The sequence below is a fragment of the Xenopus laevis genome, chromosome 2L (assembly GCF_017654675.1).
Source record: "Xenopus laevis strain J_2021 chromosome 2L, Xenopus_laevis_v10.1, whole genome shotgun sequence".
Classification (NCBI taxonomy): Eukaryota; Metazoa; Chordata; class Amphibia; order Anura; family Pipidae; genus Xenopus; species Xenopus laevis.
In genome coordinates this window covers 97,237,831-97,263,354 of record NC_054373.1, presented here as the reverse complement: position 1 = coordinate 97,263,354, position 25,524 = coordinate 97,237,831, and the positions used below count along the sequence as shown (strand labels likewise).

At 38.7% G+C, this 25,524-nt stretch overlaps 1 protein-coding gene across 1 annotated transcript in view; it reads left to right on the top strand.

Moving 5' to 3' along the window:
* Positions 1-25,524, top strand: part of LOC108708295 (multidrug and toxin extrusion protein 2) — a 48,990-nt gene that overhangs the window by 11,466 nt on the left and 12,000 nt on the right. The window contains exons 2-14 of the mRNA XM_018246853.2: positions 4,633-4,734; positions 7,587-7,655; positions 12,578-12,726; positions 13,789-13,831; positions 14,158-14,202; positions 16,822-16,919; positions 17,665-17,762; positions 19,267-19,380; positions 19,455-19,522; positions 21,641-21,749; positions 22,747-22,822; positions 24,098-24,167; positions 24,815-24,947. Of these exons, the coding sequence (XP_018102342.1) occupies positions 4,633-4,734; positions 7,587-7,655; positions 12,578-12,726; positions 13,789-13,831; positions 14,158-14,202; positions 16,822-16,919; positions 17,665-17,762; positions 19,267-19,380; positions 19,455-19,522; positions 21,641-21,749; positions 22,747-22,822; positions 24,098-24,167; positions 24,815-24,947 (1,174 nt within the window). The remainder of the gene's footprint in view (positions 1-4,632; positions 4,735-7,586; positions 7,656-12,577; positions 12,727-13,788; positions 13,832-14,157; positions 14,203-16,821; positions 16,920-17,664; positions 17,763-19,266; positions 19,381-19,454; positions 19,523-21,640; positions 21,750-22,746; positions 22,823-24,097; positions 24,168-24,814; positions 24,948-25,524) is intronic.

The following is a 25,524-nucleotide window of genomic DNA, read 5'->3' as shown; positions in this document are numbered from 1 at the left end:
TCAACGTATACACTACAGCAGTGGATACGGAATATATTATTGCTGCTTGGAAAACGTCACTCAGGTGGTGTTTCTGGAGACGGTATTATTATTGATATTTAGACAGAATGTGAAAAAGCTCACACAGCTAGGTGGCAGTTGTTTGAAGAACACACTGGGCAAACAATGCTTGCAAGGTCAACGTATACACTACAGCAGTGGATACGGAATATATTATTGCTGCTTGAAAAACGTCACTCAGGTGGTGTTTCTGGAGACGGACGGTTTTATTATTGATATTTAGACAGAATGTGAAAAAGCTCACACAGCTAGGTGGCAGTTGTTTGAAGAACACACTGGGCAAACAATGCCTGCAAGGTCAACGTATACACTACAGCAGTGGATACGGAATATATTATTGCTGCTTGGAAAACGTCACTCAGGTGGTGTTTCTGGAGACGGTATTATTATTGATATTTAGACAGAATGTGAAAAAGCTCACACAGCTAGGTGGCAGTTGTTTGAAGAACACACTGGGCAAACAATGCCTGCAAGGTCAACGTATACACTACAGCAGTGGATACGGAATATATTATTGCTGCTTGGAAAACGTCACTCAGGTGGTGTTTCTGGAGACAGTATTATTATTGATATTTAGACAGAATGTGAAAAAGCTCACACAGCTAGGTGGCAGTTGTTTGAAGAACACACTGGGCAAACAATGCCTGCAAGGTCAACGTATACACTACAGCAGTGGATACGGAATATATTATTGCTGCTTGAAAAACGTCACTCGGGTGGTGTTTCTGGAGACGGTATTATTATTGATATTTAGACAGAATGTGAAAAAGCTCACACAGCTAGGTGGCAGTTGTTTGAAGAACACACTGGGCAAACAATGCCTGCAAGGTCAACGTATACACTACAGCAGTGGATACGGAATATATTATTGCTGCTTGAAAAACGTCCCTCAGGTGGTGTTTCTGGAGACGGTATTATTATTGATATTTAGACAGAATGTGAAAAAGCTCACACAGCTAGGTGGCAGTTGTTTGAAGAACACACTGGGCAAACAATGCCTGCAAGTGCACTACTATTGGTGCACTACTATGAAGAACAGCAAACAGCACTGGACACGTTAAAGAACAGTAAGATAAGTAAAATAAAAAATATATATATATATATTAAAAAAAAAAATTACTCTCGTTGGTGCTGAACTACTAGGAGCAGCACACCAGTCCCACTCCCCAACACAGCTAGACTAATAGCACTGGGCTCTTATAGTAGCAAAGTAAAAAAACAAAAAAGAAAATAAAAGCAGTCCTTACAAGGACTATTGGGTTATTACAGCAGTCAGCAGATGAGATCAGAAGCAGTGCCCACAGCAGCTACATACAGAGCACTGCAGTAGAAGGTAGATTACTAGTTAGCAAAGCTAACTAACCTAAACTCACTGTCCCTCAAATCCCTGCAGAGTTCTGTCCCTACAATACAGAGCAGTATCAAGTAGATTACTAGCCAGCAAAGTTACTATCAACTGTCCCTCAAATCACTAAACAGCTCTCTCCCTACACTAGCTCTTCCAAGCACACACAGGCAGAATGAAAAAACGCTGCAGGGCTTCAGTTTATATATGGAAGGGGAGTGGTCCAGGGGGTGTGGGGGTGGTCCAGGAGGGAGAGCTTCCTGATTGGCTGCCATGTATCTGCTGGTCTGGGATGAGAGGTCAAAAATAAGCGCCAGCTAAGGCGAACCCAAATTGGCGAACGTCGCGCGACGTTCGCGAACATTCGGCGGACGCGAACAGCCGATGTTTGCGCGAATTAGTTCGCGGGCGAACAGTCCGCGACATCCCTATTTATTAGTGCAGAAGTGCAACGTTTCGGGACAAGCACCCTTATCAACCATACAAAAGCCGTTGTGCAGACAGTATAAAAAGAGTGACCAATAAAAACAGTTTGCATACATAATTGATTGTTGTGACTACCCACCCACATGATTACACTGTGCATAGTCCAATATAAAAATAGATTGCTGTCGAACCAGTAAAGCTGGTTTTAAAAAGGAAACATGAAATGAATTAGAGATCTTAAAATGATCAAGAGGATTGAGGCAGACAGAGGAATGTCGCTGACGCCCATTATAGTCTATGGGTGTAATTTCTGCTGCAAAACAAGGTGAAAAAAGGTGAAAAAATTCGACCATCCCTACTCAGGAGGCCACGTACTGGGATCAGCACCCTTCTTTGTTAGATCCGTTATAGGAGCCACAACAATAGAAAAATCTTAATGAACTGTCTATAGTAGTTTGCAAAACCCAAAAAAACTCTGAATTGCACGTAGAGAGAGAGAGGTTGAGCCCAGTCCAAAACTGCTTTTACTTTCCTGGGATCCATCTCATACCTCTTAACAGAGATGCTGAACCACAAATGTTGTACTGAAGGGACCTCAAAGGTACATTTCCCTAGCTTGGCAAACAAGTTATTTTTTCCTGTAACCAGGCTAACCCCAGAATTAGAAGAGAAGAAGAAGAACCATAAATAATGTGAAAAGATAATTCCATAGGAGGTATAAGGGGAATATTATACCTTACTGCGAAGGCAGCATCCAAAAAATTCCTCGCTGCCCCAGAATCCACAAAAGCAGAGATTTTAACTGAACCTCCAGGCCAGGACAAAATGACTGGTACAAAGATCCTAGAGGTAAATTGGGTAGAGGAAACTTCTCAACTCAAATGGAGCTCCCCTTTTCGATTTAGGTTTTGAATTTTCCCAGCCTCTTAGGACAATGGTTAAGGAAATGATAATACAAACACAGACCCTGGGATCGCCTGTGAACCTTTTCCTCAGGGGATAGATGAGTGACCCCCAATTGCATGGGTTCCTCCTGAGGAATAGGTAACGATGGAATTGGCTATTTGTCAGTACTACATAATGTGGGAAAATATGTACCCCTTTCAGCCCACCTTTCTCTTTGTCTCCTATCAATCTGGATGGCTAACCTCATGCGGTCATCTAGAGAGGATGGAGGCATATAGTAAACCAGGCTGTCTTTGACAGAGTCAGAAAGCCCCACCCGAAATTGGCTATGAAGAGCAGTATCGTTCCACCCAGTCTCAACTGACCAGTGGTGGAATTCTGTACAATACTGAATTACTCTTTTCCCCTGGTGGAGTTTACTAATAGCAGTATCAGCAGAGGGGGGGACACCTTGTAGTAAGGTCATAACGAACTGTACTTTCTCCTCACCTGTAGAAAAGGAGTGAGGGAAAAAACTGAGGTATAATGTACATGCCTCGTGAAAAATGAAAAACGTACTCCTATTCCCACAAAACTTGTCAGGGAAGGAGATCTTAGGCAGAGGCGGGTCAGGCCAGCCAGGCATGCTAGGTGACTCAGGCGGCCAGCTCGCCCCCACTTCCCCCGTCGCATGTGAGGTGACATCACGCGTCTACGCGCATGCATGGTGATGGGGGTGGTGATGCACTTGCAAATTTAGTCTGGTGAGCAGGTAAGTCTGGTCTAGTGGTAGGCAGAAGAGGTAGCTGCCCAGCATCCCCCAATTGTTGCACCCTAGGCAGCTGCCTCTTCTGCCTACCCCTAGTTCCGGCCATGATCATGGGTTCATGAGGACTACTTCTGTTACCCAGGGTAGATGAACGAGAAGACCCCACAGGAACTTCAGCAGGTTGTTGCACCACAGGAATAGGTAGTTGCTGAACTACATCTAGCCTGGCAGAAAGAGAAAGCCCCTTTAAATATTTGAATTTCGTGCCACAAGACGTGATGACGTCACGTGTACGGCACATAAAACCCGTAAGTGTCCGCCAATTATTAGGGGTAGCATGCCACCCGGCCACTTGACCAGTGCTCCAGCATGTGCGCTTGCAGCCTAGGGGTGCCTGCAATCCGAATCCGGCTCTGAGGGTGAGTCTTTACACATTCTCTAAAACTCCCGCATTGCCACTTTCTACCTAAACCTAATTACAGATGCAATGGATTCTCAAATCACAAGCAGCTCTATACTATGAGGCAGATTTTTTAACATTTGAATTTGACTCTACATCGAAATTCAAATTTACCTGAATAAAAAATCATGAATTCCAATATGACTCTGTTTAAAATCTATTACACTTGAATATAAAAAGTTATCAAGTCTCAAGGTTCTTAATAAATAAGCGCATATTTGAGTTTGGCACATATTAAAATGTTTGATCAAAAAGAAAAACACCTGCACACATCAGGACATGCATGATGATGCAAGTGCTCCAGCTAATGGTGCAAAATGTTTAAAAGCCCTACTAATGCCAACATAAAGCTGCCTGTTGTTAAGGTCACCTTGCTAGTGATAGGTCCTCCTTTTAAGTTTCTTTAAAAAAAAGTTATTTTCTTTTAGGTCACGTGCACAACACGAACAACACAAAAACATCTGTGGGGTTGATTTACTAATATAAATGTTAAGTATTTTTGTACCAGTAAGATCTGTGCTTTAATTCTCTACCTTATAAACTGATCAAAAATAGTTGCTGATTGCCTGCTATGGGCAACTGCATTTGTGGAATCTATTATCGAAGTACCTAAATGCCATTGTTTTCTATGTTTCTTGGTTCCCTGTCAGAGACTGCGGAGTTCAACAATGACTTTTTCTGTCCTAGGTTTTAACATATATTTTAGATGTGGCACCTATACTAATAACAACTGTGTTCTGTGGACGCCTGGGAAAGTCAGAGCTAGATGCATTTGCGCTTGGAAATTCTGTAAGTTCAACTGGATCCTTCTTTTTTCAATTTCAAAATTAAAGAAAAACAGAGCAAAAGACTATTGATTGGGGGGAAAAAATGCAACCATTGCATTATATCAGTGTTTTAACCTATAGAATCCATATACATGTAGGACTGGTTTTGAAGGGGCCTAGATTGTTCTAGATTAAGGGGGTATTTTTGGATGCTTTGCCATTTGCAAATCTACCCTTGGTTGGCAAAGTGCCCTTTCTAGCCTTTCCATGTCCTTTAAAGGGCACCTATCACAGCCAAAATCAAACACATATTAACAATCTGACCAGTACAAGCTAAACACTTTTAATCAAACTATATATATAGTTTTTTGAAAAAACTGCAGGTTTTAAAAAAAAACTTACTTTGTCAAATGGGTTCTTTCACTGAGGGAGGCCATACTGTGACTATAACAGAGACTCTAATATGCAAATTTCAGGAGCATGCTCAGATTGTAACACTGCTTTGAGTATTCTACCCAGAATGCCTTGTTTAATTAAACTCCTCCACTAGAAGTATCAGGAGATTTCCCTATCTTGTCCCATGCTGGTAAAGTCATTATGCAAATAAAGGCCACACACTAACTTCCAGAAGGTGGCAGCACTACTGAACAGCAGCTAACACAGAGGTTTGGCTGATTTGAAAATAGCTAAGAAGGGTTGATAAGCAAGCAAGGAATTTCAACTGAGCATGTGCGAGATTTCAGAGCTACAGTTGGCTGGGAAGATATAGGTAGGAGGAGCCAGTGAAATCCAAGATGCCTGCCTCAGCTAGAACTCCAGTGGAGATAGGGGAGATATTGCAGGAGGTATAGTGAGCTGATCATTTACATTATACAAACAATTCTAACTGTTTTAAAAATCGGATTTCTTGAACTTTCACATAGTGTATTTACTTAGTAAATGATTTTGGTCATGATTGGTGCCCTTTAAGGGCAAATCCAATTTGTTAGGCAACCTCCCCCAAAAAAATGCTTACTTTTTACCCTAAGTCAGTAAGCCTCTTCCATATAAAAAGTGTGATGGCCCATGGTATTTGGTTAATGAGCACTGCACCGCCATCTCTTTTTATTTTGCAGTTCACATATCATATGATTGTAGTGGGTTCACGTGCAGTACATGGTAGAGGGGGAATTCACAACAGTTCAATAAACTGAAGCTGGAGTAAAAAATGTAATTGGTGCAAACCTGGAGGTAAAATAAGGACAAATTTACAAAAGTCTTAAACCATTTTGTGAATACTGTGGTTTTGTGGAGTTAAATTGTCATTTCAGAACATCACTTTATTGAACTTGGAGTATAGTATAGTTTAGTGTACATTTTTGTAGGGACCTATAGGATATCCCATCCCTATCGAGTTAATCCCCTACCTTTTGTATGTAGTTCTCTTTTCCCTTGTTATTGGGCCAAGCCCTTCTAACTGGTAAAGTGTAACACCCACACCTATTGGACAAAGAGTGTAATGACACTCCCCTGCCACACTGTTATATAGTGTTGTGCAGGGAGTGTCCTCTTCCTCTTTGGCTCCTGGTGCTGCTGCTAGGTGAATCTCCATTGAGCCTGGGATCACCATAGGCCCCAGTAAGCTTTTACCCCAGAGGGACCTGACACCTTTGGTGCTAAGTCGGGGACCAGGTAACCCCATGAACGAGGACCAGCTAATATAGTAAGATCTTGTTATAGACTCTCTATGAGAGTGAGACAGAGAGGTGTAGCAGAAAGAGCAGTTGTCGCTCCAACGAGGATTGTAGGAGGAAGTAGCCTGTTTGCCTTTAGAGCAGGGAACTCAGTTGATAGGCATCTAGGTGAGCAAAGGACTACCTGTACCCTACCTGTTCAATCCCGATCCCCTCACTGGCAACGTCGGTTAAACTGGGAATTGATGTACACCTATCTACAATATCCTTTGGGAGTCGCATCTGTTTGACTGTGAACCTTGTATTGTCAAAAGCGATTCCATCTGCTGTGTCCTACGTATATTTGTAAGTAAAACCTGTGGTCGTTTGCCTCTGGCATAATAAATCTGTGCTCATGTTTTACCTTTTAAGAACCTCCTGGCGTCCATTATTCTATTTTCACACTTATATGCCTGTGAATTGTAGTTCAACTACAGTTTAATGGGGAAGCTTCCATTTGGCGAAGGCTCTGCCCTGGGTGAGGATTTGCAATGTAACCCATGCTCACTACCTAGCTGGTCACCCTTAACTCCTAATTGGCAGAATAGGGCAAGAAAGCGTTACATTTTTTTGGAATCATTAATGTCATTTTGCTGGAGTAAATAATGGCAAATTCAGAAAGATGGAGTTAAATTGCCTACTTCCAACTTTTTTGAAATAAAAACTATTACAACATTTGAAGAGAGTGGAGTAAAAACTTGGAATTTAGAAGATTTGGTGTAAACAAATCATCTTAACACCACTTATCTGAATTCCTCCATTGACTTGCTAAAATTGTTATACTGCATATGCATTCAGCTCGATCCCATACAAGGAATAGCTGGAAAATTAAGAAAGATGCCAGCACAGATCTACTCAGTCATGAACCCACGGCAAGTCAGTTTTTTAATAAAGCAGTGCCCCAGCATTGGGAACAAGGTCAGCCTAATTTGATCAATTGAGCATGCCTATTGATTTAAGCCCCAAATTATTTTCACCAGTCCTTAATACACAATACATTTCTCTTTTTGGAGGATCAAAATTAATGGCATTAATTTTGGCCAAATAGGCGGACATACAAAGGGTTACACTAAACTGAAAGAATAGATTTTTGTTACTATTCAGACTAATTGAGTTAAACAATTGTATAAAATGCTCTTCAATTTCATGTTCTTTTTTTTAGATTGTAATATTGGCTGGTCAGTCTATAGGACTGGGTATATGCTCTGCTTGTGACACTTTCTTCTCCCAGGTAAAAATGAAAAATATGTTATCTTTACCGAATTTTTCAGGAAATTCCCAAGTAATGCATTTTTATGATGAACAATTAAGAAAGGAATCATAGCCAGGAAGTAGAAAGCAATAAGATAAAGAAGCAACATTATGCACCATGAGCAGACAGATCTCTGTTATGCAGTTCACACTTTGGGAGTAGTTGTTAAATTGTAGCATATAATTCAATACCATTATGGCTCTGTTTTACATGTAGTGGCAGGTGTTTGTACTGGGTTTTTTTTTGGTGCTACAGGTGAAATGCAACATGCATTGTTCTGTAAAGAGCATAACAATATATGCTAACAGAATATCTATTATTATTAACATGTATTTTTAGAGCGCCAACATATTGCACAACACTGTAAAATAAATGTGTTTATACATAGAAATCATATAAATTACATACATAGAACATATAGAGTACAAACATAATGACCAGTATCGGTACAAAAGGTGAGAAAAGTCCTGTGCAAAATATCTTACTTTATAAGGGGAAGGGAATGAGACACAAGGTGTGGGAGTGGGCAAGATCAGAAATAAACAGGTGAGAGATATCATTTGGTAGTTAAACAGGGTGAGGATAGGCTTCTATAAATAAGGGGCATATTAATCAAGGGTCGAATTTCGAATTGAAAAAAATTCGAAATTCGAATTCAAAAAGACCAACTGAAATTAAGTTGAAGTTTTTTTTTGGTCAAATAGGTCAGTTTTCGATCAAATAGGTCCGTATTCAGCCGAATTCGAATCATATCAATCGAAGGAATAACGCATTTGATCAAATTCGATTTGAAGGTTTTTCCCCCAAAAAAACTTAGATTTTTCAAGGTGCACCAATTGACTCCAATTGGTGGTCCCCCATAGGCTAAAACAGCAATTCGGCAGGTTTTAGATGGCGAATGGTCAAAGTCGAATTTTTAAAGAGACGGTACATGATAAATTTCGATATTCAAATTTTACATTTTTTTTCAAATTCGAATCGAATTTGGACTATTCCCTAGTTGAAGTATACAAAAAATAGCTCGAAATTCTAATTTTTTTTTCATTCAAAAATTCACCTCGACCTTTGAAAAATCTACCCCTAAGTGTGTTTTAAGAGATCTTTTGAAAGCAGAAAGGTTGGGAGAAAGTTGGATAGACTGTGGGAGAGAATTCCAGATGAGGGGTGCAGTCCTTGCAAAGTCTTGAATGAGAGCATGTGAGGAGGTAAGGGTTGAGGAGCAGGTCATTAGAAGAGCGTAGTAGACGGCTGGGTGAGTAACTAGAGATTAGTTCAGAGATGTAGGGTGGCGCAGAGTTATGAATGTCAGGGTCATTAGTTTGAATTTTATTCAAAAAGGTAGCGTAAGAAAGTGTAGGAATTGGCAGAGTGGCATAGCAGAGGAGGAGCGGTTGCTGAGGTGTATAAGCCTGGCGGCAGTGTTCATTATGGACTGGAGAGATGACAGTCTCTGGGGGGGAAGGCCAATTGAGTTAATTACAGAAGTCTAGACATGATATGATGAGAGCGTGAATAAGAATTTTGGCAGCATCTTGGGTGATAAATGATCACATTTTGGATATGTTCCTTAGGTGAAAGTCACATGATTTAATAAGTGACTAGATATGAGGATTGAAGGACAGGGCAGAATCTGCTGAACCTGGCCTGGGGAGACGGGGTGATAGTGGAATTGTACTGCTGGGATTTTTTTGGTGTTAGTTAGTTATTGGTGTTAGTTAATTTAAGGTAGCATTGTGACATCCTATTAGAGATAGCGGACAGGCAGGAGGAGACCTGAGTTAAGACCTCTGGGTTGAGATCAGGAGAGGAGATATAGATCTGAGTATCGCCAGCATAGAGGTGCCATACCATACAAGTTGATTCGATTGCAGAGAAATGAAGTATAGATAGAAAATAGAAGGGGCCCAGAACAGATCCTTGAGGAACCACAACAGAAAGAGGTAGGGGAGAAGATGATACTCCATTGTAGAAGACAGTGAAGAAACAATTAGTAAGATAAGAAGAGAACCAGTACAGGGCCACGCAAATGGAGGGATTGGAGGAGAAGAGGATGATCCACAGTGTCAAATGCAGCAGAGAGATCAAGAAGTATTAGTATTGAGAAGTGGTTGTTGGCTGTTCTGTTCGAAGGTCATTAGTTAGTCGGGTTAGGACAGTTCACTGCAGTGTTGTTGCCTAAAACCAGATTGTAGGGTGTCCAGTAGGTTATTGTCAGAAAAGAGTGGCGTTAGTTGGTTGTAAACTAGGCGCTCAATTAGTTTAGAGATGAAAGGTAGCAGAGAGATAGGTAGGTGGTTATCAAGATTGGAGAGAGAGAGTTTTTTTTCAGAATGGGGGTGACGAGCATGTTTTGGTTGAGAAGGAAAGATTCCAGTTGAGATCTATAACAATACCTTCTATATAACAATATAAGTATATATTGATAATGATACAGCATGTTCAAACTGAGTTGCTTACTTGCCCATGCATGGGACCTTAAATAGGCCTGCCCAACTGATAACTAGCCAGATATCAATCAATAAATTTAGGTGCAAATTATGGGTAGTGGCAGAAAGGGGTTTTACTGGTAAGAGGGCCAAAATAAAATTCCCACAAAAGTTGACATGTCTGCAGCTGGGTATGCTAAGAGTAGTTCAGCAATGAAGGAGAATACAATTCTGCAGAAATGCAATTCTAATGTATTAATTATAATTGTGTTTCGGTAATTTCTGTTTATGAATAATAACTGATGTAATTATGTATTGTAATGTATTATATCTAAAGTAGACACATAAGGGGCATATTTATCAAAGGTCAAAGGTCGAAGTAAAAAAACTTCGAACTTCAAATTCAAAAATACCAATCGAATGGTGGTCGAAGTTTTTTTGGGGTCGAAGTGGGCCGAATTCAGCCTACTTCGAATCGTACGATCGTTTTTTTAACTTCGACCTTCGATCTCCCAAACACCCCCAATTGCCTCCATACGGGTTCTAGGAGGTCCCCCATAGGCTAAAACAGCACTTCGGCAGCTTTTAGGTGGCGAATGGTCAAAGTCGAAGTTTTAAAGAGACAGTACTTCAAAAACGTTTTTTTCAACTTCGAATCGAAGTATGACTATTCCCTAGTCAAAGTACACAAAAAATAGCTTGGAATTCAAAGTTTTTGACTTCGAAACTTCACCTCGACCTTTGATAAATCTGCCCCATAGAGTGATTACTGAAATAACAATGAAAGTGCATTGGCATTGATATGGTAAATTCAGAATAACATGTAAAACCAGTTAAAGGTTCATTCAAAACACAATGTTATAACATTCTAATACATACCTGTGAGCTTCCCTGCTTTACAGGAATTACCAGATTTTGGAGCCCCTCATCTGGACTCCTGTCACCTGATTCTACTGTTTCAGGTAGAATTAGATAATTACAGTGCACTATTGAGTGGTTGACTAAAACTCACCAACATAGATTAGCCAACGCCAAAGAGAAGACCTAACAAAAGAGCCTCATTTAGTACATATATATGGTTTCTGGCCACAGAGCCACTTTAATAAACTAGCAAAAGGGTAATTTGCCTAAGGTCCAACAGGACAGGGGGCAACCATTTCATCTGCATCTACCTGAATTGTTAGGCTCAATTATTTTTTATATTTTATATTTTCTTTATTTTAACTATGATTGAGTTCCTGGATATATATAAATATTTACGATTTCATGAAAACAAATGGTTTTATAGGTCAGGGAATGATTTGGATCTCAGCTCCTCCTTATATGACCATGACTAAGAACGATAGCTAAGATTAAATGTGAATAAATATAAATAAATTAATTAATTTTATATTGAAAACAGTATCACACTAGATGATATTGCATATATTGAATGATGCTGCCATCTAGCGTGACTTCAGAATAATTCAACATATGTTGAGTTTTAATTTCATTGCATAGTTTTTAAATAGATGGCAATAGAGTTGTTTATTTATTTTATTTTATTATTGGCTTGATGAGAACAGATTGCTACATCTGGGCAAACCTTGTACCTTAGAAGTGGAGTGCTACGCACACTGCATTATGTGTCACAACTAGTTGCACAGTACCCACATCTATTATGGTTGGAGCATTAACATCTGCAAAATTGAGAAAGAGACAAAAAGTGCATACTCTTTAGTGCTCACTTAGGAAGTATTTGTATCCTGTGGTTCCTGCTCCTTTTAGCTACGTGTCCATATTGCCCGTCTCCACTGCCAATGCCTCTTCACTGCTGTCTGACATACCTCCCAACATTTGAAAAGAGTAACACAACAAAATGTGTTCAGAGTGGTACCAGACCATTTTAATAATATAACACCTTTTTTTTCTCTGTGGGGCTTTTCCTATTGTTATATTCAAGTTTGTTTTCACCTTTATCTTATTTTCCTGCCTCCGTTATGTCTTTATCCACTTCTTGCGCTATGCTTATTTCTTCTTCCATGTCTTACCCTGAGCCCCATGTATATTTATGCCTGTTATATGCTGCTCCAGGGCTGATGTAAAATTTGGGACATTGATAAGGGACAGTTGGGAAGCTTGGTCAGATTTTTAGGACATCTGACTGATCAGCCCACTGACACTAAGCAGGATGTAGTCTACTTGTAGGCCAGATTAAAATAGGGCAATGGGCACATTGGGGTCAAAACAAAGGTAGATTACATATTTACTAGAAAGTACATTGCCACTACATTTTTAATGCCAACCCTAGCCTCAGCTGGTGATTTACCCGGGGCTGTAACAAAGAAAAAGGCCATTTTCTTTTTCACAAATGAGGTGAGTCAAATGTACTGAAATGCACTGGCAATGAAGCAAGAGCTGGTCACTTGGACTCCAGTGGCAGAAAAATTTAACTCTGATATAACAATAATATAATGTGTTTTGCTTTCTTCTAAGATTTATGGAGGGAAAAATCTCAAATTGATCGGTGTGGTCTTACAACGAGGGATCCTTATCCTGTCTCTTTCCTGCTTTCCCTGCTGGGCACTATTTGTCAACACGAAAAGCATCCTTTTGCTTCTTGGCCAAGATCCAACAGTGGCAGGGTACAGAGATAAATATTTTTGTTTCTAATGGAAAGGGTTAGTTAGGTGATGGTGGGAGGAGGTGGTTTTCCATGCAGTTAGTCTTGTCTTAATAAAACAATGATTTTTGTAAGCCATGATAGGAAAAGTGAGGCAGAAATTCCTTTTAGGCTTCTTCTAGGACCCTCCCTACCCCCAAATATAATGAACAAAGTTTGCCCAGGTGCATTAACCAATACCAGGAGTGCAAAAATATTAAGTCAGAGACAATTTACAGTAATTTACAAATAACTTTAAAACCATTGAACATCTATAATTAATACATATAAGAAAGTTGCTTTGAATTACATTTGCTTTCTTTGTGGACAAATTGTGGGTTGAGGAACCCTTTAAATTCATTCCACAGTTTGGAAGAACTGTGGAATGAATCAATATCTAGGTGTGGATAGTGCTCCCTACATGCTTACCACAGCTAGCACCTATACCTTTTAAGTTACGGCACCAGCTGCTGTTTATCGCCCCCATCCTCTCCCTTTTATTCGCTCAATTTTTCATCATCGGGACCAGAGCAATGGTGATTGGCTCACAGGAAATGTAAAACACTATTGTATCTCCTGCGCATCCCCACTGTTTCTGAACCAATGTGGGTGTGGCTGGGCAGCATACCACCTCCTAAAATTCTGCTGCCCTATGCCTGGGCTTTGGTGGCTTTTCCACAAATCCGGGCCTGGGCACCAGCTTTTAAAGGAAGTATATTACATGTTCCTCTTTTCTAGGCCATGGAAGAGGATAAGAGTCACATGAAAGAAAAACTGTGAAACATACAGATCTGTTTTAGAATGGGTTGATCAAATCTGATTGGTAGAATAAGTGACTGTTTGCTATTTATTATAGATGCAATACCAAGTATCTGTTAAATACAGTACATTGATGTTATAACAGATAGTATATAACAATTCAGAAGAAGTGACAAAGGTTGATGGCATAACACTATAAATTCAATATGTCTCCTTGAAATTCCCTGATGAAATAACAAGTTTAATAATATGCACTAACTTTACAATAATCTTGTGTTTTGGACAGATTGGCTGAAATATATGTCTTGATATGTATCCCAGCTCTTGCAGTAAGTAGCACTAATTATATCTTACATATAAAAGCAAAGCGAACTCTACCAAAAAAAGCACTGATTTAAAGCTGTTATGATTGTTACTTGCTGGACAGCTAAAGTAGAAAATATGCTGCATTCAGTAAACTTACATATGTTTTTCGTTTAAAAAAAAAAAAAAAAAAAAAAAACCTTTTTAATTTATGGTGATAAATGATTCACAGATTATTTGTAATGCATTTGTATTTAATGTATTAAGCAATTATACACAAAAATTCTATTGCATAAGTATAGACATGTATTTACCTATTGCAGCTGTTACATAATGTTTTTTGTTTCTACAGGGAATTAATTTGTTTAATCTTGAAATTCGGTACTTGCAGAACCAGGTACAGTACAGTTATAGACTATGTGTTCTTTTAAAATTAAATATGAATTTCCTAAGGCATATTGTTATGTCATAGTCCCCTATTAAGGCCTATGACATGACACATGACAGTTTTGCTCATGTGGTGTTCTCAGCAAGAACAGAGGTGGTTTAAAGCACTCTTAAAGCATAAGTAATCCTTTGAAAAAAGATGTAAAATTGCTAAGGGTGGGGCGTGGCGTGGCTAACAGCTCAATGTGAAGAGACGCACTTGTGTGGAGCTCCGGTGCCTGAACTTCCATTAATCCTGATTTAGCCCATTAAAACCAGCTAAGAAGTGGCCAAAGTGGAGCAGAGTGTGGAACAAGAGCCGCAAAGACTACTGATGGGGCAAAACCGAGCGCAAAAACGGGCATCTGAGGCTGCTGCGAAGCTGGGAAAATATGCCTGCGAAGGTAGAGCAGCGCAAGATGGCACTTACTATTCCAGGCCTACCTCTCCGACAGCAGACCAACCTGAGTCCCACTCCGAAACGGCTGAGCCTTCACTATCGGACCTGCTGGCGGAAATTCGAGCCACCAGGGATACGTGTACGACGCTAATTACCGCCAAAACGGATGAGATTAAGGTGGATCTATCCATCATCCGGCATGATATGCAAAAGTACAGCAACTGCAAAGAGACTTATTGCAAGCCCAAAACAAAGCGAACAATATGGAAAACCGCTTACGCAGAAACAACTTGCGCTTTGTGGGCTTTCCTGAGCAAGCTGAGGGGGATGAGCTGGAGCAATTTCTGGAAAGATGGCTGAGAGAAATCTTTGGGGACTTGTCCCTATCTGCTTCTTTTAAGATTGAAAGGGCCTACCGGATCCCCACGAGACGTGGGCCGCCAGGCACCCCTCCAAGGCCACTCATTGCTAGACTCCTCAACGCGAAGGACCGGGACAGGATCCTTAAACAAGCAAGGCAGAAGGAAGCCATTTAATTTCAAGCTCACCGGATTTTTCTGCAGAAGTCCAGAAGCAAAGGATGCAGTTTACAGAATGCAAGAAACGCATGCGGGACCTTCAGTACGCAATGCTGTACCCGGCAAAGATGCGTGTCACCCTGGATGGTAATACGCACTTCTTAAGGAACTTAACACCTAAGGAACTTAACGACTGGCTGGACGGATGGAACCTGAGGGAGAACAACAACCCAGCACAGCGCCAATGAAGCAGAAATAACCTTTGCGGATCCCTTCTTCGCTCACTGAACCAGTAAAGACCCTTAACATCATCCGGCCTCCTAACATTTTGCAATGTAAGTACTTTTATCCTTATACAGCCCAGCGGGAGGGGTATTGCAGGACTTGGACTTTCTACCCTGAACTCCTGATTAGACCCGCTTCCAGAATACTTCAGAATAATATTTCTTTATTTACAGTTGAGCTCTAGCTGGGAATGTGTATGTCTTTGAAGCAAGAATTTTTACTTTTTTCAGTAAGTTGGGGATTCATAGATCCGAGGCATAATGCATATGACAGTCATGTATTTATCTTTTGCTGTCTGTGTGGTCAAACTTCTGAACTTGTAATGATGCCTAGACCCAATCTGCATATTGGGTAATATTCCTTTTCATTTGTATTAAGCTGTGACATCATCTGTACAACTATCTGTTTTCAATAAATCTCACTTGAACCAAAAAAAAAAATTGCTAAGGGTGCTTTTGTAAGTAATTTTGCAATTTACATGAATTATTTTTTTGTTTCAGAACTATTTAAGTTTTTATTAAAGGAAAACTATACCTAAGCAACTGATAGTTTATATCATATTAAGTGACATATTAAAGAATCTTATCAAACTGGAATATATATTTAAGTAAATATTGCCCTTGAACCCCCATTTTTTGTCTGTGTACTGCCTCAGAGATCACCTGACCAGAAATACTGCAGCTCTAACTGTAACAGGAAGAAGTGTTGAAGCAAAAGACATAACTCTGTCTGTTAATTGACTCATGTGACCTAAGAAGAATAGTTTGTTTGGTATGTTTGTGTGTACAGTGAATTATACAATCCCAGGGGGTGGCCCTTACTTTTTAAAATGGCAATTTTCTATTTATGATTACCCAATGGCACATACTACTAGAAAAGTATATTATAATGAAAATGGTTTGGTTACATGAGTTTTACATATGAGCTGCTTTATGCTCGCTGTACAGTCAGCGAGATATCACTGCAGCCTTACTGTTAACCTTTTAACAACCAGAGTTGCAGTTATCTAAAAATTTCTAAGAGGTTGTTCACTGATTAAATTCTTGTGTGTCTGTATGGCTACAAATGTATTGCTGTTGCTAAATTTTATTACTCATCTTTCTATTCAGACCCTCCCCTATTATATTCCAGTTTCAATGCATGGCTGCTAGGGTAATTTGGATCCTAGCAACCACATTTCTGAAATTGCAAACTGGAGAGCTGCTGAATAAAAAGCTAAATAACCACAAATAATAAAAAATGAAACCTACTACAGATTGTATCAGACTATCATTTTTTACATCATACTAAAAGTTAAATTAAAGGTGAACAACCACTTTAAGTCTGCTAAAGCTCAACCCAAATCATGAAATACTGTATCTTCTCTGTATTATTACTTTCCTTACAGGAAATTATTTGGCCACAAGTCGTTGCAAGTTTGTTGTCGTGTATAATTAATGGGGTATTGAATTACGTCTTGCTGTTTGTACTGAAAATTGGAGTCATGTGAGTACACTGAGTTAAACTATTAAACTATTAAACTACCTACACACTTGTGATGTCTCTTGGCATGGGTGACCTACATCGCTTGTTAGGATTTGTAACATATAAGGGATTATGTAATAAAAGGCACCACGTTTGCCCAGGAGCAGTAACCAGTAGCAACCAATCAAAAGTATGATTTACTGGTCACCCGGTTAAAAGCAAACATCTTATTGGTTGCTATGGGTTGCTGCTACTAGGCAAATTTAGTGTATTTTATTAGATATGGGGGATAAGGTATAATGTATTTGTATAATATACAATACCTTGGATAGAAAATCTTCAATTCAGTGACAGGACACATATCTACAAAACTGCACTCAACCCAGCTCTCACTTTGTGTGGCCTTCCTTCTAAAATCCTTGGTAAATCCTTGGTAAACAATCGTTCCCCTTTTCTTGTCCAGAACTCTTGCTAGGCTCCGTTCTTATTAAGACCAGATGGCATGCGATTAGCGGAGGGCTCCTCCCTTAGTGAAAGGTGGCTGCTACAGGTGGAAGCGGAGCCGAGACTAGGGGGCCTAGCACTTGTTCTGGATTTAGGGTGCCGATTGTGACAGTGGGTGTGTTAGAGTGACACATACTAGTGATTAGAGAATACTTTGGAAATACTGCCTGCAAGTCAAATCAAGGATTAGCAGCAAGTACCATTTAATATTCTATATTTGCCAGAATGCCTTAACAAGTTCTTATTTTTTTTTTTTTTTCAGTGGTGCCGCAATTTCTGTGACAGTTTCTATCATATTTAAAGTTATCCTTCTGTTTTTCTATATATGGATAAGAAAGATTCATGTGGATACTTGGCCAGGTACACCTGTTTATCACATGGTGTTAGCACATATACATGGAGAATATTATTTATTTTTAACAATTAATAATTTCTTATTATAAAAAGTAAATAATTTGTGATAAGTCTTCTACCAATATATGCTGTTTTTTGTTCATTGTTCTTGTTATCTCTGTCTGAGAATCAGCACGCTCTGCTCTTCCCAGCTGCTTTAGGAGAGATCCTATGCATCCAGAGCTGTTTTCAAAAACCATGAGGCCCTTACACTCAACTGACCAAGCAGAGACCATGCCCATGTCCCTTATCCACGAAAACCCAACCAAAAGTATTAGACACTTTATTAAAGCAGTTGGCAAACACAGGCCAATTATCATGGATATTTGTTTCCCTTGTGACTTCTTGATAATCTTGTTAGGAGATACCTTGAGCTTACAGTATATCTTCATTTCCAGTTAAATCTCTTTAAAAAAAATTGTGTTGGTAGCCTTTACGTCAGCCTGGAGGGTGTGTGAGATTCAAATGAACCTATCAAATGACAGATTCAGGTTCAAGAGAAAGTATCAATCCTGTATGAATATCAACAGTCCCACATGCTGCACATGCAATATGTCTGGTGCTTGTGCAGGTAAAGTTGCTGTACCATGTTAGCCAGTAAAAATGTTACAGGGCAACCTTTTGAAATAAAAAAAGAACAGCGTGGTATAAAGGTGATACCTTTATTTTAGCTAACTAAGATAATCATAGCAAGCTTTCAGAACATTTTAGTTCCTTTTTCAAGTAATCAGCTTGAAAAATTAACTAAAATGTTCTGAAAGCTTGCTATGATTATCTTAGTTAGCTAAAATAAAGGTATCACCTTTATTCCACGTTGTTATTTTTTTATTTCAAAAGTTGTTGCCACTTCCAGCGCATGGTTTTTAAAAGTAATTTTGATGCTGCATGTTTTCAGTAAGGAAAAGGAAAACATATTTTTGAAAAGTAGTGGGTAGATTTTGACAGGATAGCCAATTTTTTATCACTCTTTTTTTGTTCCTGTAAACCATTCCAAATAGCCAGCTTATGGAGCATGGACATGCAAGCAGACATGTTAGACTTGCCCCCAGTGGTGTATCTAGATATTACTGGCCCCACAGCAAATTATTTTTCAGGCCACCAAATGTCTTGAGGTTCACATGTTTTACCAATATTTATTGAAATTATACATGAGTTAAGGACTCATGGGGCCCCTTTATCTCCTGGGCCCCCCTGAAGCCTCAGGGTCTGCTTCCTCTGTAGTTATGCCCCTGCTTGCCCCAAACATGAACAGAATATAGAAGGTTTAAAAGTGAAGCTGGCAATGGAAACTGAGATGCTGAAATAACTTAAGAAACTAATCCCCATATGCAAAATGTTTGCCCAGTTGCAGTAAACTTAGCATGTACATGTACCTTTTTACATGTACCTTTTTACATAAGCCCTAGGTGACCCAATGACAAACAGTTCTATTAAAGTTTTGTATTAAATATGTATTCTTGTTTGCTCTTAGGCTGGACAAAAGAATGCCTGAAAGACTGGGGCAGTTACTTTGCTCTTGCACTCCCAACCATGATTATGTTAAGTCTGAAGTGGTGGACCTTTGAAATTGCAATCATTTTATCAGGTATTTAAAATAAACAGGCTTAATTAATTTTTAATTTGAAAAAAAGTGCTCTATTAAATTTTCTTTCTCTATAGGCCTGATTAACTTAATAGAGCTTGGAGGACAATCAATTATGCACCAACTGATGAACCTTCTCAACAAGGTAGAGATACTCATTTAATTATCAACATAATTTAATCACATTAGTCAAAATAATTTAATCACATCTAATATTGCATTTACAGTATATGGATTAAATGTAGTTTTGGACAAGACTAGGTGGTTTCAATTTCTTCTTTCTCTGCTAAGGTGCTAAGTCCGTGGCACAAAACAGCTTATAGGGAAATATCTGATGCTAAAGGATTATGGGTGCCCATAATATTTATGTGCATAATATAGACTCTTTCATTTTTTATTTCATATAAGTTTAAATATAAATTAGCCATATTGTTATGGGCTATATGGGTGTTTAGTACATTTTATGCCAAAGTAATTAATGTCATTCTCTCTCTAGTCACAAAATATTTTTCTTTAAATCTGGTTAATGTGTATTAGCCAACAGCTAAAGTATCTGTCTCATTCTTTGTTAAGGAAGAACAAAAGTCACTTTTAAATCATAGGGACACTGCACAGGCTCCTCATCTTTTTAATCAGCCCTTTCTCCTATACATGTACACCAAATAGAGAACTGAGCAGAAGGGTTGGCAGCTGAATGTTTGGGGCACACTTCAGGGCAGATTTCAGAAATCAGTGTCAGAAAATCAGAGGTCTGGGGCCCCGCATAGAGAATTAAATGCTCTGTAATAGATGCTGGAGAAACCATTCAAAACCTGCTACTTGATTTATTGCTTCTTCTACCCTCATGAGGGTAAATGGGGTATTTAAGGTGTCTCATTGCATGGAAGTAGTTTGAGGTAGGTTTAGTGTCTTTAGGAATGTTTATATTTTTGTAGAGTCTGGTTTGGCCATGTTTCAGATTATACAGCAATTTAGGAGTAAAGTGTTGTTAGTATCTAGGGGATTTGTAAAATTTGATCTCTCTATTCTAATGACTTATTACATTTGTTTACATGTTTAGCCAGGTAATTAGATGCCTTGTTTATCTTTATAATAATGCTATAATTTGAGTACTATCAAGGCTACTTCACACTTTGATGGGTCTATAGTATATTGATATGTGTTTATATTTCATGCTAGTAAGATTATGTTTTCTGACATGACTTGGTAAGTCCATAATTACTATGTTCAAAAAAAAACTCTGTCTGAGGATAAAGTACAGTCAATTTGCAATTATCTGGATTTGTAGACATGGTATTAATCTTTAATGGTGTATGGCTATAATTTACACTTCAGATGACATTGATATATTTCCATTATGTTGGCCAAATTAAATTTCAAAAAATATTTTAGGACATTAAAAAATTGTCTTGACTGCTCTCAAAATGTAAATTTGAGTGAGTTTTGGTATTTATTATCTGTTATTTATATAGCGCCAACACATTTTAGCAGCTCATTACACAGATTGTTCATCATTCACATTAGTCTCTGCTAAAGTGGCGCTTACAGTCTAAGGTGCATTTGACACACAGAGGTCCCTTTAATCAGCCAACTATCTGTATGTTATTAGAGTGTGGGAAAACAGAATTCCATGATAAACACAACACAAGCACAACTCTTTGCAGGACTTGGTTTTATTTCTTAAGAAAGGGTTATAAGCTACTTCTTTTAGACAAAATCATAAATCTATATCCGAAAGTATTTGTACAATTGAATGTTTTCTGTATATGCATCTGACGTTTTCATTTCATATCTTTCTCACTTTTTTTATTGCCATCGCAGCCACACTGAATGGTTAACTTTTAGTTCCTACTGTTACTATATGTCGTTGTGGTGGATTTGTATGACTGCATGATTTCCTACTTTCAGACTTGGATTTAGGCTAATACTGTAATTGTGGACACTCACATACAGTTCTTTCTGTCCTTCAAAACTCAATCATCAAAGTCTACAACTAGGGAACTGCTATATATTTATTATATACACATGCCCTAAAAGATTTTCCTATACTTTACTCAAGTAAGTCCTTTCCAATAGAGGTCACATTGTTTCCAAACTACTGACATGATAGGAGGACATATATTTTCTGATCCAGGGACCATAAACTTATGGTTTATATTAGTGACAGTCATTGTTGATAGTTGCTGAAATGGATATTGTACATATTACATACATATGCTGGATATACCCAATCATATTAATTATTATTTCTACTATATTTTAGATTTCACTGGCGCTAAGTCTTGCTTCCTGTATTCGAGTGGGCACATTTTTGGGAGCAGGAGAAACCGAGGAAGCCAAAAAATCTGCTAGGATAAGCTTTGTCATAGCAGGTATGAATAACTCAATAGGGGACTTTACTTAGCTTAGTAGTTCCTGTCCCTGTGGGTGTGATTAATTAATTTATGCATCTGGGGAAGATTTTAAATTTTGGGTTATGTGATAGCCAGACAAGAATAAACAAGAAAGAGGATCCAAAGGAGTACCACCACATCCAGGAAGAGGCCCAGGTGCACCACTCTGAGCCTTCAGCAAAAGGAGGAGATTAAATCCAATATCATTTGAGCAGGCACTCAAAGTAAGGCAATCTTCCACCAGGAAAATAAAATAATAAATCATTAAGTGATAAGTAAGCAGTCTTATGCATTTCATGTTACAAAGATTGGCTAACTAAGCAGAGCTCTGTACACAGTATTTAAAAGAGAAAGCACTTCAAATCAACGAATCACATAGCAATACAAAAACACGGTAAAAACATATTCGTCAATCAAGATTTCCCTTAGGGTTAAAGGGTACACAGGTGCCTTGTTTCTTTCTTTTGTATGAATAATAAAGTTTTTCATGTTGTAATTAGGTCTCAAGCTAGGTGTACAAACATGGCTTACATTACTTCATTGGTGGGTGGAGCCTTAGCCATGATTATGTTTTTACCGTGTTTTTTATTTTTTCAAATGTGATTCACTGATTTGACGTTTTTCCTGACTGGTGTACAGAGCTCTGTTTTGAGCTTTTAGTTAACTAAGTGTTTGTAACATGAAACAAGCAAGGCTGCTTACTTATGACTTAATAAAATCTTCACCTATTTATATTTATCTGGTGGAACATTGCCTATGTGATAGCCAGAGATTAGATGCTTATTGCTACTGGGTATAACTGGTTTTCATGATTTTTCTAGCTGTCTACAAGCTTTATTCTGTTAGAGGAGACAGAAATAATTGTTCTACTCTTCCATCCAGCAACTCTGTGAGGTTGACCTGATTAAGGTATTTGTCTCTGCTATAATATTAATAAAAGTATTAATACTTTTATATACAAACTATTCTTTTTCAGCCTTTCCAGTTTTTTTAGGTGTTGGCATACTTATTGGTTTACGACGTGAAATTGCCAGTGTTTTCACCAGTGACAGGTATGTGATTCTCTTTTACATATAGGCTCATGAAAATGGAAAATCAGGAAATGTATTATACGTAATATATAGGTGGTACCACAAAACAACAACGTAAAATAAGCGAAAACTAAAAATCAGGGGATGTAAAATCAAGGTTTGACTGTAGGTCGTTTACTTGCATATCTAGGTATGTGTGGAATGTAATTATTGAAGGCTAGAATAGGTGGCAGCATTTCAATTCTATCATCATATTCACCTTCATTTTTTAAATATCTCTTTATCCTTTAAGGGATAGCATTATCCAAACTTAAAAATGGTTCAACTACAAAAATGGTTCAACTAATAGCCATGAAGGCTCATTTACAGACATCATGGGAGTCATACAGGTAGCACTGTATTCATATTGGTGCCTGTAGATCTGTGCTCTGAAATGGAGTGTAGAGACCTGCGGTAATTTGTTAAGGGATGAAGGCATAGTGCAAAGTCAACAAATGTCACATTGCTCCTGTTTTTACACTTTGCACCCTGCCTTCCTATTAGTGCATGAGTCCAGGGCTGGTCCTATCAAAAGTGGGGCCCAATTGGGACCATGTTGGCGGGGCCCCTAGACAAAGTGTTGCTGGCTACTGACACACCAAGTATTTAGGAAAATAAGGGCATACAGGCACAAAATAGAAAGGAAAGGGGCAGACAAGGTAAGAGAATGAGAGGGATGAAATAGGGACACATAATAGGGGCACACAGGGTAAGAGAGAGAGGGAGGAAATAGGAGAGTGGACTGGGCCAATTAGTTTGGGGCAGGCTGGGCCGATTCAGCTTGGGAGCAGGCTTGGTTGGATTGGGGGCAGGCAGGGCCTATCAAAGTTGGAGGAAAGCTGGGCCTATGAGAGTTGGGGGCGAGCTAGACCTATGGAGTTGGGGGATAGGCTGGCTTATCAGAGTTGTGGGTGGGCTGGACCTATGGATTTGGGGATGGGCTGAACTCTCAAAGTTGGGGGCAGGCCAGGCAGCATCATGTGCTGGGGGAAATATTATCTGTGCTGCCCTCTGGTGCGGGGCCCCCAGAGGTGTGGGGCCCTATTGGGCCCAATTGGTCCAATAGGCCTAAGGCCGGCCCTGCATGAGTCCTCATGTTTTTTTGTACTTTGAACTTTGTCCTTTCAGAATTAACACCACGCATACTTGTCAATGCAGTGTATATAAGGAAAAAATACATCTCACTTTGTATTGCGTCAAGTTCTAAATTATTCTCATTGAGAGCCCTGACTGAAATAGGTTTTTTTCCTTCTGCAGCTCTCTAATATCCCTGGTCTCTGACATAATGCCATTGTGCGCTGTTTTCCAAATTGTGGGCTCTGCGTGTGTAAGTAAAGCTGTGTGCAAGTATGCAAGTTGGGGAGGCCTATTTATTAAAATTCAAATTAGTAAATTGTCAATGTTGTCTTTGATTCGAAAAACTCAAAAAATTGACCAAACTTAAATGTGCATTTATTTATTTAAAAAAACTAAAATCTGGGAATGTGATTGCGTAAAAACATGAAAAAAGTCATACCCAGCACAATTGCATTCTACTCCTCATTTTAAATTATATTTTTTAAAACTTCTAAATGAACTACCCAGCTTTTGCCAAATTTTTACGTTTGAGTTTTTCGCATCCTCTATACAGTGATATTTCTGTTGGGTTTATATGTTTTATTCATCATAATACACTGGCAGACTTTGTATATGTGGTACTTGTCAAGTGCAAAAAAGTGCACTAAGATTAGGGGTCTCAAAGTAACAGTTTCTAGGCTCCCCCAAACTTTTACATTCCTCAGCCCCCAAACAGCTGCAGTGTTGAGGGTCTTCATTTTGCGATAGCCTGACTCTATCATGTACCAATTATTACACATACAGCAGATTCTGAGCACACTAAACATAATTTAGAAATGTTTCTGTTTTGTTTTTTTCTAAAAAAGTTTTTGGAACCAAAATTACATCTTGCTTACTCACTGATATTTCATCATCCAGAATCTTTTCTATGGAATTCTAAGAGGCATTGGAATGCAGAAGGTTGGAGCTTTTGTGACACTCTGTGGCTATATTCTAATAGTATTCCCAATGGCTGTTCCACTCATGTTTCCTGCAAAGCTTGGAGTGAAAGGTATGAACTCTATTAATATAACATGTCAAATCATCTGCAGTAAAACAGACTTACAAAACGAAGTTATCTGCATTATTACAAGTCAGAGAGTTTCAGCCACAATGGAGCCCTATCTGACTCCTTACCACCTGCCCTGTTCTTAAAGAACTGTAAGCATACATTGCCGGTAATAACCAAACTGAGGTATCTTGGTACATATGGGTACATATCTGTTTTTAAACTTGCTGGAATCTGTTAGTAGATTATGATCAGACATACTGAACAGGCCAATACCTGTATGCATGATCTGGATCTAAAAGAATGTGACAATATTCATAATTTCATATTTCATTAGTAATGGTATGCCTAAATAATTTCATACTCTATTCCATACTCTATTCTAGTCTTCTGGTCAAACTCTCTATTTTTGTTGTATTCAAGCATATAATGAAACAACATTAAAGGGCAGATTTATTAAGGGTTGAATTGAAAATTCGAATTTTCACATTTTTTTTTTTGGTCAAAACTGTCAAATTCGAAAATCAATGAATTATCCAAACTTGATTTGAGTTTTAATTCGAATTCAAAATTTGAGATT